General features: G+C 39.7%; 1 protein-coding gene across 1 annotated transcript in view; it reads left to right on the top strand.

Moving 5' to 3' along the window:
• Positions 1-17,520, top strand: part of stk32a (serine/threonine kinase 32A) — a 60,305-nt gene that overhangs the window by 24,411 nt on the left and 18,374 nt on the right. The window contains exon 6 of the mRNA XM_069718046.1: positions 12,248-12,285. Within this exon, the coding sequence (XP_069574147.1) occupies positions 12,248-12,285 (38 nt within the window). The remainder of the gene's footprint in view (positions 1-12,247; positions 12,286-17,520) is intronic.

The raw sequence follows: 17,520 nt of genomic DNA, 5'->3' as shown, positions 1-17,520 counted from the left end.
TGACACATTTGATAGAATGGGAGACTTTCTGTTCCATCACAGATGAGTGATGGACAGCAGAAACTGCTCTCTGTGTGGATTGGCCTTCGGACCTTCGCCTCCACTCTGGGTGACTGAGCAAAGAGGTAAACATAGAAAGAGAGGCCTTCTCAGATCACGACTAATAGGAAACATCACTGCAACAGAGAACAGTAATTTATCAACACCCCCAGATAACAAATTACACCATTTAATGTTAAGCAGGCTACTTGCTCTTGTCCACACTCTTGAACCTCCACATGAAAGCGAGGGAGAGGAATAAATGGGACGGATTAATAATTACCTTTTTCATTCCGTCCATGGAGGGATATCATTTTTTGAATTATGTTTTCTATTTTAGTCCCGGAGAGGACAGACTTGCCACTTCATGTGCAGGTGTTGGGGGCGTTTGTTTAGACGGAATCAACATCTTTTCAATCTGTATTCATTACTTTCAAATAGGAAGACGGGCTGAAAGTAACTCGCAGCTCATCTCTATGGAAATTGAATATATAATTTCCTTCCTAAGATGTGGACGTGCTGATTTTGGTACGGCGAGTGACAGCATTTGAAGCCTTCAGAATGTGTTTGTATGTGTAAGCACCTGTCTATATGTGTGCACAGGCAGGATGTACACGTTCTCCTTCCGCTGGTCTTTGATGATAATTAGAGTGATGATGATAATTACATTAATCACATGCAACATGACGATATGGTAATTATGTGAAGTTTGATCATGACTAAGGCAGAATTAACTTGGCAATAGTTTGTTCCAGATGATGGCTAGATGTCCACATTAGTTACTAAAGCGCGATTTATTGTCATTTTCAATCAAATCAAGATCCATTTTGCAAGAGAGAAGTTCACAACAAGACAAGTCCTTCACCTGAAGCATTCATTGCACACACTAATAAAAACAATCATAAATATTATTTAAAATACTAGTAATACCAGTCCCTCAGGGAGTGTCTCTAACTTCATATATGAGCAGATATTATACACTATGTCCATTATCCAGTATAAAATAGGGATTTTAATCAGGTTTATAGGACAATTAACACATTTGGTAGTATTTATAATGAAAATACGTGAGGTCTGCTTGTCAGGTGGTCAAATCCCTTTCTTCACGTGCTTATGATATTGGATTAGGGGGAGCTGTGTCCAACCATTTCTGTAATTTTTCAAAAACTGCAAACCAACATCTACATGCACATGCAGAGATGAAAAAGTAACACTGAGAATGATTTGAAGGAGAGACTGTGTATCCCCATATATCATGTGTCTTTACTTGACCACCGTTTCCATTTTACTGGTGACTCCGATTTCTTGCTACACAAGAAATCACAAGCAAATAACTGATCGTCTACCGTACTTGAATATGTGTGCTGCTACAATGCCACATGATGTAGTTGAAAACTTAAATTGAATTTATAACGTTTTTTGTTTTTTTTTCACCGTAGAAAACTGTGTAGGTGGTCTTGGTTTATTTAAACCTGTAGCCTCAGGTGACAAACACAAGTATCAGTTGAGTGCTTTTCCACTTACTCACGACTGGAAATCCCCAAAGGATCCACTGATGTTGCATCTTTCCCCCCCGGCCGTATTTCTTTCCACACTTGAGTGCGGCCAGATGGAAAACCTATCTGAGATGTGAGACCGTCATTGTTTGTGCCATTCTACAGCCAATTTCTAGTCTTTTCTCCTCTATATAATTATTTTGTGCATATGTTTTTTGAGACGCCACGCTCAGAATATGCTCTCCCTAAGGCGTGTCATGTATCCTCTGTGGGGAGTTTGAATTATTAACAACAGACTGAGTCTCAATTAGTTGACATCTTCAGAGACTTGATGAATCTCTCCAAACAAGTGGAAAGATAAATGGCAAGTGTGTGACAGCGGAAGGCATATGCATGTGTGTGTGAGTGTGCAAGTTTACATCACCGCAGCCAATTTGACATTAACAACAATTATCTCCGGATAAATCCTCAGGTGCATTTTGAAGCCTCCTGGAATCCTCGTAATGGAAAGACTTGCATGTTGTCAGCCAGTAGACGTTTTAACGAGTCAATATGCCACAGTGTTTAATTTAGGAAACACTCTACCCATTAAGCTCGTTAAGGGACTGATTGTTTGGCTTTTATCAAACTGACAGATGGGTCGCAGCCTCAGAAAAACCTCTGTTTACAGTTAAAGTGGAAATAAATTTTGCGAATCAAAACTGTAGAATTTATCCGCTGGTTACTGCTCTTCTCTACGAAATCTCTGGCATCAGGCACTTTTCTGAATTTTGTTTTCCACTACCCCCTTAATGCAGCAATGTTACTATAGCGATGTGACAAGAAGCAACTACTGTGACGACATCTTAGACACGACACACGCTTGCGGGGATATTTGTGTTTGTAACTTAACAGAGTAATGTGTGCACCTCCTTAATTGACCATGGCGTGGTTCTCGGGTTGCCATTAATGGAGTATTCCAGTGAATAAAAAAAATTAAAAAAAAACTGCTGCTGCTAGCTGTCCAGTTCAATCATTTAGTAACAATAATAAATGTTTTACTGACTTTCATCTTCAGTTGGAACTATGGGGTGGGACTAAGTATTATAAACAGGCCGGGGAGCACATTGTTGATCTTTTTGTAGAACCGGACCGGTCAATATATTTAGATAAAAATTTCTTATTAAATGAACTGAGGGTTACTGAGACCCAGCTGTTGCAACAGCCAGCCTATTTCAGCCAAGGAGGATTCTATTTTTCAAGCTCTTATCTATTCTCCCTGTGTCTTCACGCAGTATACTCTGCCTTTCCCCCATAATCTCTCTCATTATCGCTACGCTTCGCCCCCCCCCCCCCACACACACACACACACACCATGTGATATTTTCACTACCTCCTGTACTTTAATATCTTTCCCATGCTCTACTCTCTTGCATGCTCATTCCTTAGTCTTAGTTGTGCAGGGCCTGTCTCTTTCTCAGAGGGAAATGCACAGGCATAGCTTTGCTTCAAATAATTTATTTGCTCCTTCATCCCTCTCCTCCTCAAGAGGGCTTCTGTCAAGCTGCCAAAAGGGAACAATTGTCTTACTTTACCTAACTGGTTAACTAAAGGTGAAAGAAAGTGGGTCTTCTCATGGATGGTTCTTAAAAAGAAGAGATAATATATAGTACCGCAGACTGCATGTCGGCAGACAAAGTCGTTACTCTTACTCTCCATCAGCTGTTCCAAATGGGGAGCGTTTGTCATGTCTTCAAGTGAAGTATTCTTTATTCATGGAGTGTGTTAATGTTTTATTTCCCAGCAGAGGAAGAAAAAGAAGAACCAGAAGGGAGGGGAGGGAGGGGAGAGAGGGAGGGAGAAATTATATGCTCATATTTCATAAATACAGATTAAGGAGCCAGCTGGTGCCAGCTCTCCGATTTCCACCACAAAATGGTGAATCGAGCATTATCGCTGTAGAAAATCTCTCTCAGCTCAGCCCAGCTCACAACAGCAGATTAGAAGAAGGGAGGAGGTTTGCACTCTGAACATGATAGACTGTTTACCAGCAAGTCTGCTCCAAAAAAGATCCCTAATTGCCTGCTTGTGTATCTAACTCACGTGCCTGCCTGTAGGAGATAAAGACGACGAGAGATTTTGGCAGAAAAAAAGTGTATCCAGGAAGTCACAGAGGCAGACGAGGAGAGGAAGACGGCGATGAAGAGTCAAGAGCGAAGCAGAGAGGGTGGAGAGAGCTGACATTTTTTTGTAACACTCTGAATGTTTCTGACTCGGTGAATTATTCATAACTGTTAATTGTGATGTGAGTTTTGGCCTTGGCTTTTCACTGCCGACTGTCTGCTTGGCGCTCTCCGACTCCCAAACATCAGCCCCGTATTCGACCGGTGACTTGTCAAGCCCAACTTCGTCAAACGGCCCCAACTCGGTATTTGATGATAAATAAAGAATGAACATCTCAGAGCTAAAGAGTTGGTACCGTCATACACACGAAGGAATGTTTACTCGTGTGCATAAAAAAGGCGACAGGTACAGACACACCTGTGCCACGCTCACACTTGTCAGAGCAGCTTTCCTTTAACAGAAAGAAGAAAGAGCGAGTGAGAGAAGCAGCAGTTTGTTGGCATGGAGCTGTTAGCCTCTGTGGCTCGAGTTGGGCTTTCAATTCACGTTCAAAGGCAGTGGCTGTCTGACTTGCTCTTCAATCGCTGGTGGGCGTCGGTACTGAGGGATTCTGACACTGTGTGCATCTGTGTGTGTGTGTGTGTTTGCATATTTCCAGGCAAGAGCTGTGTATTTCTGTGTTCATGTGTGTGCACTGCTTGTTTTGAGTGTGTGATGTAGCAGAGCTTTAGGCTTTCTGGGGCTTCCAGAGCTCCTCGACTCTCCTTTGTGACAGAGAGGGAGAGTCACAATCTCGAAACAGCTCTCCGCTTTTATTCCAGAGTGGGGAAGAGAGCGACTAAAGCAGCAGAGCAATGAAAGAGCCTGTGATTAAACTGCCAGCAATCTATGTCCAGAAAACCAGGAACACCGATTTCACTGTAGCAGCTATGGATTTCTTTTCCTTTTTAATTAAATAAAGACTAACTTAAACATTTTATATGGAAGAAAATAAATCATCAATTTGACATTTTTATCCCAAACCGCAAACCTGTAAAAAAAAAAAAAAAAAAATGACATCATGTAACTGGGGCTCGGTATCAGACCTTTAATTCTTTTGTGCCATTTGAAATGTGTCCACAGCACCAAGCATTAAAAACTATGAAGTAACACTGTAACGATTAGACGATTACTCAAAATATTTGCATGGTTTTATTAATTGATTAATTGTAATTTTTAGGCAAAAATGCCAAAAATGTAATTGAATGTGTTTTTGGTTTTGGACTGTTGATCAGAAGTAATTTAAAGATGTTGCTATTTTGAGAACTTGTGTGGGACAGTTTTCACTATTTTACATTTTGGCTAAAACTGTCTGGTAATCTGTAATGAAAACTGCAGCCATTTGATCCAGTGCCAAAGTGCCAAAAGTTGGCATAACATCGCTGGAAAAGAAGTCTTTTTTGACAATTTGACCTTCTCTTCTTCGACAATTTGACCTTCTCTTCTTCAATAAAAACATGGAACATAAATTTTAAGGGGTAAAAAAGGGAGAGAAAAAAAAACCCCATCTTGTATAAGTTTGGCACTCATAAGCTGGTATCTTTCATATTCAAAAGAAATCTGACAACATATTCAACTGCCCTAAGCTCCACTGTGGTAAAAAAAAAAAAAAAAAAAAAAAAAGATCACTGTGTGGACTGATTTTTAGACAGGATGTGTCGTAGTGTTTTTGTCAGCAAATTTGGTGGATTACTTGTCCCTATTATAAGAACATGTCAGAAAAAGTCTCTTATTCTCTAAGAATCTCCCAGGAGCCCTTTCTGCCTCTCAGTTCAAACCTAGTGGAAAGAAACAGTTCTACTTGACAGGTGTGCTTATTTGGTTTCCGCATATGCGAGTCAGCATGTATATGTAGCGTGACTTGCGCGCGCGCGCGTGTGTGTGTGTGTGCGCGTGTGTGTACAAACCTCCGTTCTCAGGCGTGTTGGCCCACTCCAGTATCAGTGCAGTATCATATGACCAGGTACAGGGCTCAGTTACCCCTCTGCCTCTGATAGCAGGCTGTAATGAGGCCATTAGATCCTGCTAATAGCTTGTAGGGCCAGTCAACCGAGAGAAAAGCCAAGAGGATCAGCTTACAGCCACCCTGTCCCTTCGTCCCAATCCTTCATAAGAAACAGCCCCCACTTTTTTATCTCCATTGTTCACTTGTTCTACTGCTCACTTCATCCATTTTACCCAACTTGCTCAATTTACCCTTTTAGCTCTATATCCCCCTCGCACCCCCATCTTTCTAGCCTATAAGTTTTCTCACTGAATCTACACTTAAATTTCTCAATGAATCCACTAATAATAGCCCCATACATTGAGTGTTCTCTCATATTGTCACTATTCCTCCTGTTTATTTAGTGCTATAGCTCTTTATTTCTCTCACTCAATAAATGTAAAACTGTCTGACTTTATAGCTCCTTTTTAGTCTGACCTGTAAGTCTCAAAACATTTCTTCAAATTCCCTTTCACTCAGTTTGTCTGTATTTTATACATTTACTTTGTATCTTCTTCCGTGTTTCTCTCAGTTCACAGCTGTCAATTCCCATGTAAAGTGCTTTGGAAAATCATGTTTTCTTCATGTTTTACTCTAAGGTGGAAAAAAAAAAAGAAGAAAGAAAAAGAAAATCAGTCAGACTGGGAAATGTTCACCTAAAGAGCTACAATTTAATTAACTATAGCGGTGTCAAAGAATGACACCTCTGATTAGAGATTGTCAGTGCACAGTATTCCTACTGGGTCTGGGTTTACACCAGTTAGACCAAACCCAGGTGACCACACAGTCTCACACTGCTACAGGCTTAATTATTTAAGCACTTCCAAAGTGTTTTTGTCCTGTTTCATCTGAACAAGATTACAGATCCGTGTAAGTCTTTCATCTCAAACGCCTTTTTACTATCATCCCGGAAAGTTTATTTAAAGTTGCAAATGCCTGCAAATCAGTAGACACGTCACCGAGCCAAGCGTGCCACCTTCCCTGGCTGCAACAGACCAATATGTTTCTTAGTGCTAATAGATGCTGACATCAGTTATCCCAGGTAATCAAAAATATGACAAACTGCTGCGTGAAATTAGCAAGCGAGCAAGTTCTGTCTCATGTCTTCTGTTTTACGACAGTAATGGATGATAAGCCAATTAGTTGATTAAAAAAAACTGTAACGGTGTCAAAAACATACAATTTCCTACATTATATCCAGTATAATTTAGATGATATCTCTGGTAAAGTGCACCTATAGAAGAACACTGAACATATTTTTTTTTTCTGACCATAATAAAAACCATAATCATCCTGTGGCTGAGATTGTATGGTCCAAAAACAAAACAAAACAAAACAACAAAAAACAGGAATGGATGAATGGGTACAGGAAACGGACATCCTGTGAATATTAGCACTGCTCTTTCAGCTCGGCATCATTACAGAGCAATCTGACCTACTTTTCATTATGAGTATTTTTGATAGTACGAGTTTAGTTGGCAATTCCTTGATAATTCTTTTATGCATGAAAGAAAAACAACATTTTATTCATGAATAAACTGAATGCAACTGAGAAACTGGGAGTATTGATTCTGACTGTTAGAATAGGCTTCACGTCCCTGCGGCTGAGCTCATTGAGGATGTCCGAATATATTCATTCACGTCTGTTTTATTTTAAACAGATCTCGTTATTTTTCATTGTTGAACCTATCTTGTAACAATTTAAGCAATTCATAGAAGGGAAATTCTTGCATTTATACCATGGTGTATTTAGAAAAGGTCATGAATAGACTACTTGTCATAGCAATAATCCTAATTTTGAAAAGTATACATACATTGTACCTTTTGTACACACGGTGTCCGATTTGTGTTAAATAGCTTGACCCACAATTTGGAAATGTATTTAAAGAACACATCTTAACTACATCATGCCACCCACATCTCTCTTTAAGAGCAACTTAACACCAAATCCACATTTATTTCAATAGTATTAGTGTAAATGTACAGTCTTTATTAAACTGGCAATGATTCTCTAAAGTACTGATGGCAGCAGCAAGTATTTTATTTGACAAAATGCAGCTGCCCCACCCAGTCTGTCCTATACATCCCAGAGTTCAACTTACCATCCTCACCTTGGAGATGACTCTAATCAAACAGAAATTACCATTACAGTACACGTCTGAGAGACGTACATGTCATGCCCTAACGCACATCCTCCAGCCTGCTCTGCTCCATTGCTCCCGTATTACTGTTTGCAGACTTGCCAGTGTTAGCTAGTGTTCCAAACCATGGCAGTTTTGAAACTGTAAACAGAGTGTGTTCAAGCTAAAACACGTTAAATAGCTCATTAATGTTGACACCATCACCTCTACATCGCTGACTTTTACCACGCAACACCTCCTGATGAGACTTGCTGCTTTGCTGCTTCTCTTGAGCCAGGTGCCTCGGCCCGTTCTGGTCCTGTGGCTTCACAATGACAGCGTGGCATTTAGTTATAAAAGAGGCTTCCTTGGTCTCACTTGCGGCCTGCTTTTTTTTTTTTTTTTTTTTTTTTAGCAGCGACACATGCCCCTCCTCTCTCCCTCAGTGCCAGCCTTTGAGGCAAATGTCAGCTAATTAAGGGTTACATAGTTGACCTTTCTCACCCCCACCTGGGCCTGCGTCACTCGATCTGCCAAAGCACCCAAGAGCAGAGCTCCATGCTACAGGTTGTCCTTGTCTGCTATAGAGTGTGCCACAAAAAACACGCGTGCGCGCACCGACACACACGAAGGACAGGTCAGTGTGGCCTTTGATATGCTAATCATGCTGTGTTCCTATAGGGCAGTAGACTTAATTAGAGGAGACACTAACACCGAGGATGTGTGTTACAGAGCTGCAGTCGCCATAATGTAGTGATTCACCAAATCTGGCAAAGAAATTAAAGTTTATACGGCAGTTTGATACCATTTATTGAAAATATATAGACTCAGCCTTGGACTCCTGGTGACCTGATATCTTTGCCCTGATTGGATGTTCTCATGCATAGACATGCAAGGAGGACTGGAAACTCCCATATAGCCAGTCCACAATATATCAGAGTACAGCTGAGGACTTTTCCTGTTAAAAATAATAAATGCTAATCAGCTATAATCTCATTTTTGTGTGACCACAGATTATCCCGGATCCACATGTATAAATGACGGTATGTTCAGAGCAGATTTTGCTCTCAGCTTGATACACTGGAAGTGTAAAGACCTGCAGGTGTAAGAGTTATTGTTTGATAACAAAATTGTTAAATACCCTCTCGTTTGTGAGCCTTTACTGCAGAAAATCCACCACTTTCATAACACTGCATCTCACTTTGACTCCTATTGCTGCTAATATTGGCCATTTTGTTCCCTAAAAATCTGTATGGTGTAAGATTATATTCCAACAAACCACGTATCTACCAACGGAACGTTATACAAAATGACCCAACCCTTATTTTAACCCACAAAACAAGGTTTGCCTCATTCCAAATCAAGTCATGTTAAAAAAAAAAAAACAAGCAAAACATTTTAAAAAATATCATTGTGATGTTCCCATCCCAGGTAATGCGCACGCAATGGGCATGTCTCAGATGTCTTCAATTGGTCAGGTTGATGTCAAAATGAATGCTGCATTTTATCATCAAGCACAAATGGAACATTTGAGAAGGGCTCTGAATATTGAATATCGTTTCTCAAGTTCAAAGCATTTTTAGAACTGAGGGGATACGTTCCAGAGACGAGAGAACAGAGAGGAGATGAGGACACACTGCATCCTTCCACACTTTTAGTTTTGGTCTGCAGCCATACAAGAGTATCAAATGCACTGCTCAGATAAGAAGTCATACGACCTAGGATAGGATGGTCATTATCAGAATATGACAACATCTAGTATTTAATGCGTGCCTGTCTGCACTGCTAAGAGTTTACACCGATGCAGCCATAACATTAAATCCACTGGGGTGCAACACTAAGAGACTGTATTTTGGGGTGCAGTTGAACTGTACTGGGTTATACCGAGAGGTGTTCCTAATAATATGTAACCCCCCCCCCCCCCAGTACAGTTCAACAGCATCATGAATTACAGTCTCCAAAGTTACCATCAAAATAAACCACCATCTCTGTCACTCAGATTGAAAAACAAAGTAACAGATGGGATTATTTTCTGGTGAGATTATATTTTGATTATGGCTTATCGTCGTACATTTCTGCGTGTGTTAGCACCCACCGGGGTGAAACACGTGAAACTCAAAGATGTTTCTAGGCGCTTATGATGGTCTGAGCTGCACAGGCAATGTCATGGTATGAAAAAAAGAGAAAGCTAACAGTGTCAAGGACAGATAAAGATCAGTGAAAATAAGGAAAAAGAGGAGAATAATGCTGCATTGAATTTAACAAGGGGCCAGGAGGGACATCAGTGGGCACTGGACTGTTCTTTGAAGTGGTTGATTATCATCAGGGACCTTGGTATCGTTGCCTTCATGTCACTGTGTGGGAATCCACAGTCCGAGTTTCTCTGTAATCTGTTCAAATTCACCCTCCTTCCTATTAATTGACGTTCTATGGTTCTATGGTGGTTATTCAATAGACAATCTCCAATGCACTTTTCTCTTTATTAGAGAGAAGAAGGGACAGTTTGGAAAGGGGTGTATGTATAAACAAATTTGTGAAATCAGAACCAAAAAATATCACCTTTACAAATACAGAGGAATAAAAAAAAATAATTGAAATATTGATAAAGATGCTATTGTCTACTTAAAAAGCAATGTGTATGATAGAAATATCCATACAAACATCTATATGTATATAAAATAAAAAATGTATTAGAATCATTTTTCCTGTACACCATACTGTATCTAATACAATTTACTCATACAATCTCTCCAGATTAAAGTCTTAAGGACATCTAATAATGTTTCAAAGAACAGACTGCTCCAGTCCAATGTAGTGTACCATTTGGGCCTTCTGAATGCTGTGTAGATGTATGTGGCATCAAACAAACATAAAAAATAGGTGCAGTGAAAGAAACACCTGTGAGAAGACAGTAAAAAAACAAACATGGAAGATAAAAAAAAAAAAACAGCAGAAGCTGTGACTTTGGGAAGAGTCACAGTCGACACCTGTTCCTCCTCTCGGGTGTCTCAGCAACTCCCACAACTTTACCTGCTGTTCTCCCTCGAATGTATTAGACATTCATTTGTTTTTGTCACACACCTGGTGCAACACTGGTGCAACAATCAGCCATTTTAAAGTTTCAATCTGAAGTATTATATGTGCCTTTTATTGTCATTCACTGAAGTGAAATGATTCAACACAATAGCCAACCAGGCTTTTACATTTGATGACCTGTGCATTCAGTTTTAGGTATTACACTGATGCACGGCAAGTGTTTTGTTTTTAAGGCTTGCAGAAATGTGGTTTGTATAGAATAACAGAGTAATTAATACGAGCAATTTAACCTGCCTGGCAGGACAGACAGAGACGAGAGTGCCACCTACGGAAACTCAAATGTCGTCAGCAGCCGTGAATGAGACATCAGACTACAACCCACACAGTTTTATTTACAGGTGAACTGTGGGAGGCGCAATACAAACCAAAGCTTTGTTTCCTTATCATAGACAATATTTCAACAAACTAAAGTCAATAATTTTGTAGATTACTACTTTAAAGCAGATATTATTGAATATTTTCCCTGACTGCTCTGATACGGACACTAACTGAAGGTAATGAGTTAAAATGATTGTCTAATTTGGACAGAAGTTGGAGGTGTGATGCCTGATGTTACCATTAATGAGTTTTCATACTTGAACAGCTAAGAAGATTGTTTGTCAGTGCATTCAATGTATTGAAAAACTAACTTATTCTCTTTAAGTGTTGTGATCTGTGTCTCCTGTGGTGAAATCATCTTGAAGTTTGCGCAAGCAAAACTCTCCATCTCTTATTTCCTACATTTACTTTAACTGATAGGGTGGCAGATCCAGGTCAAAGTCATTTTATATAATAATATAATCTGGTTGTTTAAAAAAATAAGCAATCGTGTTGTTTGACACCCACAGGCACAACATTATGATGTAGCTTTATAAAAATAGTTAGGGAAATCTCTTTCGGATCATGAGAAACTATCTTAATGAAAATGTGTGCAGTGATTTAGAGGAACAAGAACAGCCGAGTCCAGAGTTAAGGCCATTTTAGGCCCCACTTTACATTCAGCTGGCATTGTGGTACTTGCATACAAAAGTGCACACACCAAAACTACCCTGGACTTCTCAGCTTTAAATAATCAAACGTTTAAGTTAAAAATGACATAATTGTAGGTAGTTTTAGGTAAAAACAATTCATTCTAAAATAACCTTCTCCTATTCTTGCTTTACATATTTTACTTTACTGTTATCTTTACTGTTGCACTCAGGTTGAAGCTAAAATTGGCATTTCCCACTTTTGCTTGTTCTTCAAACAGTAATGAATTGTAGTTATTTAAAAAAATATTTGTGCAGATATTACATAAAAAATAAAATAAAAATACTTTCTGCTCCTGATTTTGCTTGTTACACAAAAAAAAAACATCCTAATTCCAGTGTACTCTCTGTTTCCCCTTTCAGAGACATAAAGCCTGACAACATACTACTGGATGAACATGGTAAGACATCTTTTCTAATTATATTTCTAAACAATTCACATAGGAGTAATCAAAGTCTAAAAATGCTATAATACAATTTTATAAGGTTTTATAATTGTTTTTAACATACGTAATGAAAATTTTAATTGACTCAGAGACCTAACTTGACTCATCATCCCAAATTCAAGACTTAAACACGTCTGACTAAGGATTTCACCAAACCTCCAACCTCCAACCTCTGGGATCACTTTTGCATATTTCACAGCCGTTACCTGGATAGGCCTTGTAGCGCAACGAAGAAAAATACCTCATATCGTAATTTATTTTGGAAAAATGCAACACAGAGAAGGTCTGCACAAGTTACTTTAGATTTTGTATTGTTCAAACTGTCAGTCTGATTAGGTTGAAGCATTGTGACATTTAGATGGTAGTTTTTTCTTCTAACTATTGGATGAAATAAGATTGAGTGATACAACAGGAGTTTGAACGACAAGGTGATATTCATCATGTCTCCTCTCTGTTGTAAGCGAAAATCCTGCTCTGAATGATTGATTGAGTCTCATCTTAGGTTTTAGTGTCAGTCTTCAGTTCAACACAAATAGACAAACACGTATGCACACACATACACAGAGAAAAGAGACAGAGCAAGCACTGTGTGTGTGTGTGTGTGTGTTTTGTAGACTGTATGTCAGAGGGAGGGGGACAATTGCAAATCAATGCGGCAGAAAGAAACCCTGTAAAATCTTTCATCAATATGTTAATCAAGATGAATATTTAAGTATAATATATTATGAGTCATTTTCGTCAAATCCTACAGAAACATCCTCAGTATGCACATTTACACTACCTGACCAAAAGTATGTGGGCATTACAAACACTGTTGAGACAAAACCATGGGCATTAATACGCTGTGGGGATTTGCTCCTTTAGTGAAGTCAGGGAGGTGATAAAGGAGCTGGTGGAGGTCAGGGCTCTGTGTTGGCTACTGAAGTTCATCCAAACCCAAAAGAGAGTACTGATTTTTTTTTTTTTTTTATTGCCCTGGCTTTGTGCACAGGCATGTTGAACAAGAAATAAGTTTTGATCATGTTGACCATGTTCGTGTCATGATGTATATGACACACAATTTGACCTGTGAATCAAAGGAGTCTCTGCTGGCAACCTCAGTGATAAAAAGCTGTGCCTGGCCAAAAAATTGTTTGGCATATTTTACCCCTGAAAACAACAATGTGTAATTTTTGTACTTTTTTTTTTTTTTGCATGAGATGTAGTAACAAGTAACAAGTAGCGTGAACAAAATGGGCAGAATTCTTAAGTGACATGAAGCATTTTCTTGATATTCCAAATGATCTGATGTGTGGAGCATGAGAGGTAACATACAATAACAGTATAGTTATATTTTAAATCAAACCCAGAATTACTCTTCTACCGTATACGGGCAATAGACCCCACATTAAAGATTATTTGACAGTGACCTCCTTTACAAAGTTACATTATACAGCATTTGTATTGAAATAGGATGATGTCATACTGCGCATAAACACCACCTGTGCTTCTATAAAACTGCCATAGATAATTCAAGACACTATGTGTCCATGGTTGCTAGACCTTAGTACAATTTCAGCATATTGGATGGGATCTAAATTTTATAAATACACAGTCCAAGTTATGTTGCACATTTTTTACATTTTATTTATAAGCTGAGCAATTGTACTGTATATGGAATAATGTGATGAATAACTAACTAATTAATTATACTGTGGCATATTTATCCTAACCATGCAAAACAGCCTGAGATATACTGTAGTATGCACACGTGCACATATTCAGACACACCCGTGAACGTCCTGAGATCTCAGAGGGCACTGGGCAGCTGGTCAAGAGAGTTGAGGGGATGTGTGGGATGGCAGCACTGCTGTCGCTACAAACTGGAAGCAGACAAAGACAGACAGAGAGCTGAGAGGGAGGCAGACAGGGAGAGCCACAAGGATAAGACAAGGAGGAGGAAAGTGATGAGCCAACATTTCTGGGGAAAAAAAGATTTGTCAAATGAAGAAAAATAGAATAGACAATCAGGGAGAGACATATAGGAGATAAAGCGGAAAGAACAAAAGGAGAGATTGAAGATGGGGGGAGGGAGAGGGAAGAGAGAAAGGCAGCTTTGTCAGCCTCAGCCTGATTTCCAAAGGACAACAGACGTTCACCTGTGGTTTCCCTCTCTCTGTATGTGTGCGTGTCCTTTCAAACTCAGTAAGCACTTCTCTCCTCCTCATGCATTCTCCCCACGCTCTGCTTTTTGGCACAGTCCTGTAGTTTACCTCCTCACTGAAGTCTAAAACAACATGAGGTATCAGAGGGGGGTAGCAAGCTGTTTGCGTCTGCACAGGTGAATTTTGGCAAGCTGGAATTGACCCGTGCGCCTCTATTCCTCCCGGAGCCGCTCCATATAGACAAAAACAATTTACCCATGCACGTGTGATGTTGCTTTGTTAAGTGGCGTAGCCCCAGAATGCTCAGACAAGCTCCAAGTGGGCCGTAGTTTAGGTAATCCACCACGAGTTTGTACGCATGCTTCCAACAAAAACAGACAGGCGGTGCATAAGAAGAATATTGTGGTTGAAACCACAGGTCTCTCTTCCTGTACCAACCAAACACAAAGAAGTGCTTGTGCATATATTTACTGCATCAACACCCATGTGACTCTCAAAGCTATCTTGTCATCTCTCTGGATTAGAGAAACCAGGTGGTTTTCAGGGTAGCAGACTTGTTCTAGTGTATGAGAAGTATACAGCTGCCAGCTAATATGACAATGCTTTGCCATTTATGTCATTTTTGTTGTCATGGTGGTGTCTGTCTTTCTATCTATGTCAACAAACCATCTTAATAGCACAATGCCTTCATAAAAATACACGTGAACATGTTTTGACTTCAGTAAGAATAACGAGCGTGATTTTGGCCACCATGACCACTTGGAGGTGGAGAAACATTATCATTAGCTAAGTAACGTGTTCTTAAGCTTAACTGATGACTTTATTAGCGTAATCGGGGAATTATTAAGGTTTTAAGGTCATCATCTAATTATTATGATTTGGCAGTTTAAGTCTCCTTGTTCACTGATGTTATCTTAATTAGATTCCACAATAGTGTTTAAGCACAGAGCTCTCTAATGTAGAAAAAGTGGCTTCTTCCAGTGGCTTCACACACTGAAGGTCTCCATGCGCACGTAAAGTGTGTACATAAAGTATGTGTTATTGTCATCAGAGATGGGGGGGGTGGTGGGGGTTTCTGTGGTACGAACAAGCAAAGAGAAATTAAAAATAGAAGAGCTATGCAGCGGAGTGACATAACCTAAGGCTCAAATCTCGACAGTTGTGGAGGTAATCCCAGGAAAATATGTTAGATAACCAAGCCATCAGCACTCCTGCTGGACCATTGTTCAGTGGCCGCACATTTAAACACTCACTTGCAGGAACTGCGGGGAATGGTACTACTTGTGATCCACTATATGCTTAACTCATATTGGACCAAACCAATCAGGGACCACTAATTTATTATATCCATTCACTGTAACCAGCAAGCATCCCATTGACAAAAGCAATGCACTGTACATTTTCCATAATGTTGTCTCTTAATCCCCCTCTGACCAAGAATCGACACTATGCAGTGGTTGTCTTGGAGACATAGCTTTCCTGTTGCCGAACAAACACTCCTTAATGCATAGTTAATGCTGTAAAATTAACAATGAATGATACAGGAGCAAAACCACGAGTCTAAAAGCATCTGCTGCTGGTTTTCATTGTGCTGCTCCAAACATCGAGGTTTGAACTGACCAAGCAATGGACCATGACTGGTATCAATCAATCTGTTTCAAACTGATCTCAGAAGGACAATTTTTACGACTACATACTGTTGGGCCCAACATTTTGATGACGAATGTCTGTTTCTTCCCATTGGCTGTTATCTAAAATTGCTGTCCTAGATCTGTCTTCTGCAAAGCTAAAAGAGATGAAGACAAAAAAAAATGAGAGAGAAAAGTATGTGACAGAGGCAGGAAAATATGATTGAAATAAAAGAAGCCCTACTCTAATGTCACTTAAAGTGTCAGCTGAGGTTTCAGTCCTGCTGAACGTTTGTTACAGTTATCATACTTCATTAACAAAGGTTCTGTTATATCAACAGAGCCCCCAACCAATCCTCCGCCCCTCCCTTGCCTTCCGTCACCCAAAAAAACACTGCTTTGAATAAATGTGAGCATTTTTCAAACCGCAAAGGACACAGGGGGCTAAAGAGAGAAGAGCGTAAAGCGGTTGAAGAAAGATATGAGGTTTATCAAAGAAAAAGAAAATTTAAACCTGCATAATAAGAAGTGGACAGAGAAAATTATCAGAGGCAAGTGGAGAAGAGAGGGGAGGAGAAGAGAGGGGAGGAGGGAAAAGGGGGGGGGGGGTACACAGAGAGAAAATGTGTGATAATGCATGGTGACAAAAACAAAAAACTAGGGAAAGAGAGCAGAGAAGGAAACAAAGAGCGAGACGAGAGCGGAGTTGTTTTTTTTGTTTTTTTTGCATGGACAGATTTGTAGTGGCAGTTCTAGTATTTTGAGGGCCTTAATGTCAACTGCTTGTATGGTCTCACTATGTGTTGATGGGGTCAGCGGGGACAAACATTTATTCGAACAATCACTCTGCGGCAAAAACTCCCTCGCTCTTTCCCTCAGTATGACACACACACACACACACACACACACACACACACACACACACACACACACACACACACACACACACACACACACACACACACAGACACACAGCTCATTAGTGTGTGCTCGGCGCACGTGGCAAAAACTCTGGGCCATCTTGCAGCACGGTGAGACACAGGTCAACGGTTTGACTTTGGAAACCACTGAGGCTGCACCTCCACCTCTCACCATAATATAACACAAAACGTCCATCAATAAATACATTTACATTTGATTGTGTTCTTTATCAAAATTCTCTTGATACGCATTTTTACATGTCTAACACTCACATAAGCAACATACAAAGGAGATAATCTGCCATGTTTAAGCTTCGATTGAATTTAATTCTAAAAGAAAAAGCTTAAAGTTTAACTGAAATCCCAGCTTATACTAATAATGAAAACAGAGCTCTGTGATCTGAAAGCACATTACCGCCTCAGGATTTATAGACACAGTAAATGTATATTAAAAAACGTCTTGTGTGACTTTAAGGTAAAGGATTCTCTCTGTTCTAC

This window comes from Brachyistius frenatus, unplaced genomic scaffold (genome assembly GCF_029030835.1).
Source record: "Brachyistius frenatus isolate BFR_SWC_R1_liver_20210118 unplaced genomic scaffold, ASM2903083v1 Contig_5, whole genome shotgun sequence".
NCBI lineage: Eukaryota > Metazoa > Chordata > Actinopteri > Embiotocidae > Brachyistius > Brachyistius frenatus.
The sequence above is the reverse complement of the archived record's forward strand: the minus strand, read 5'-3'. Positions and strand labels throughout refer to the sequence as shown.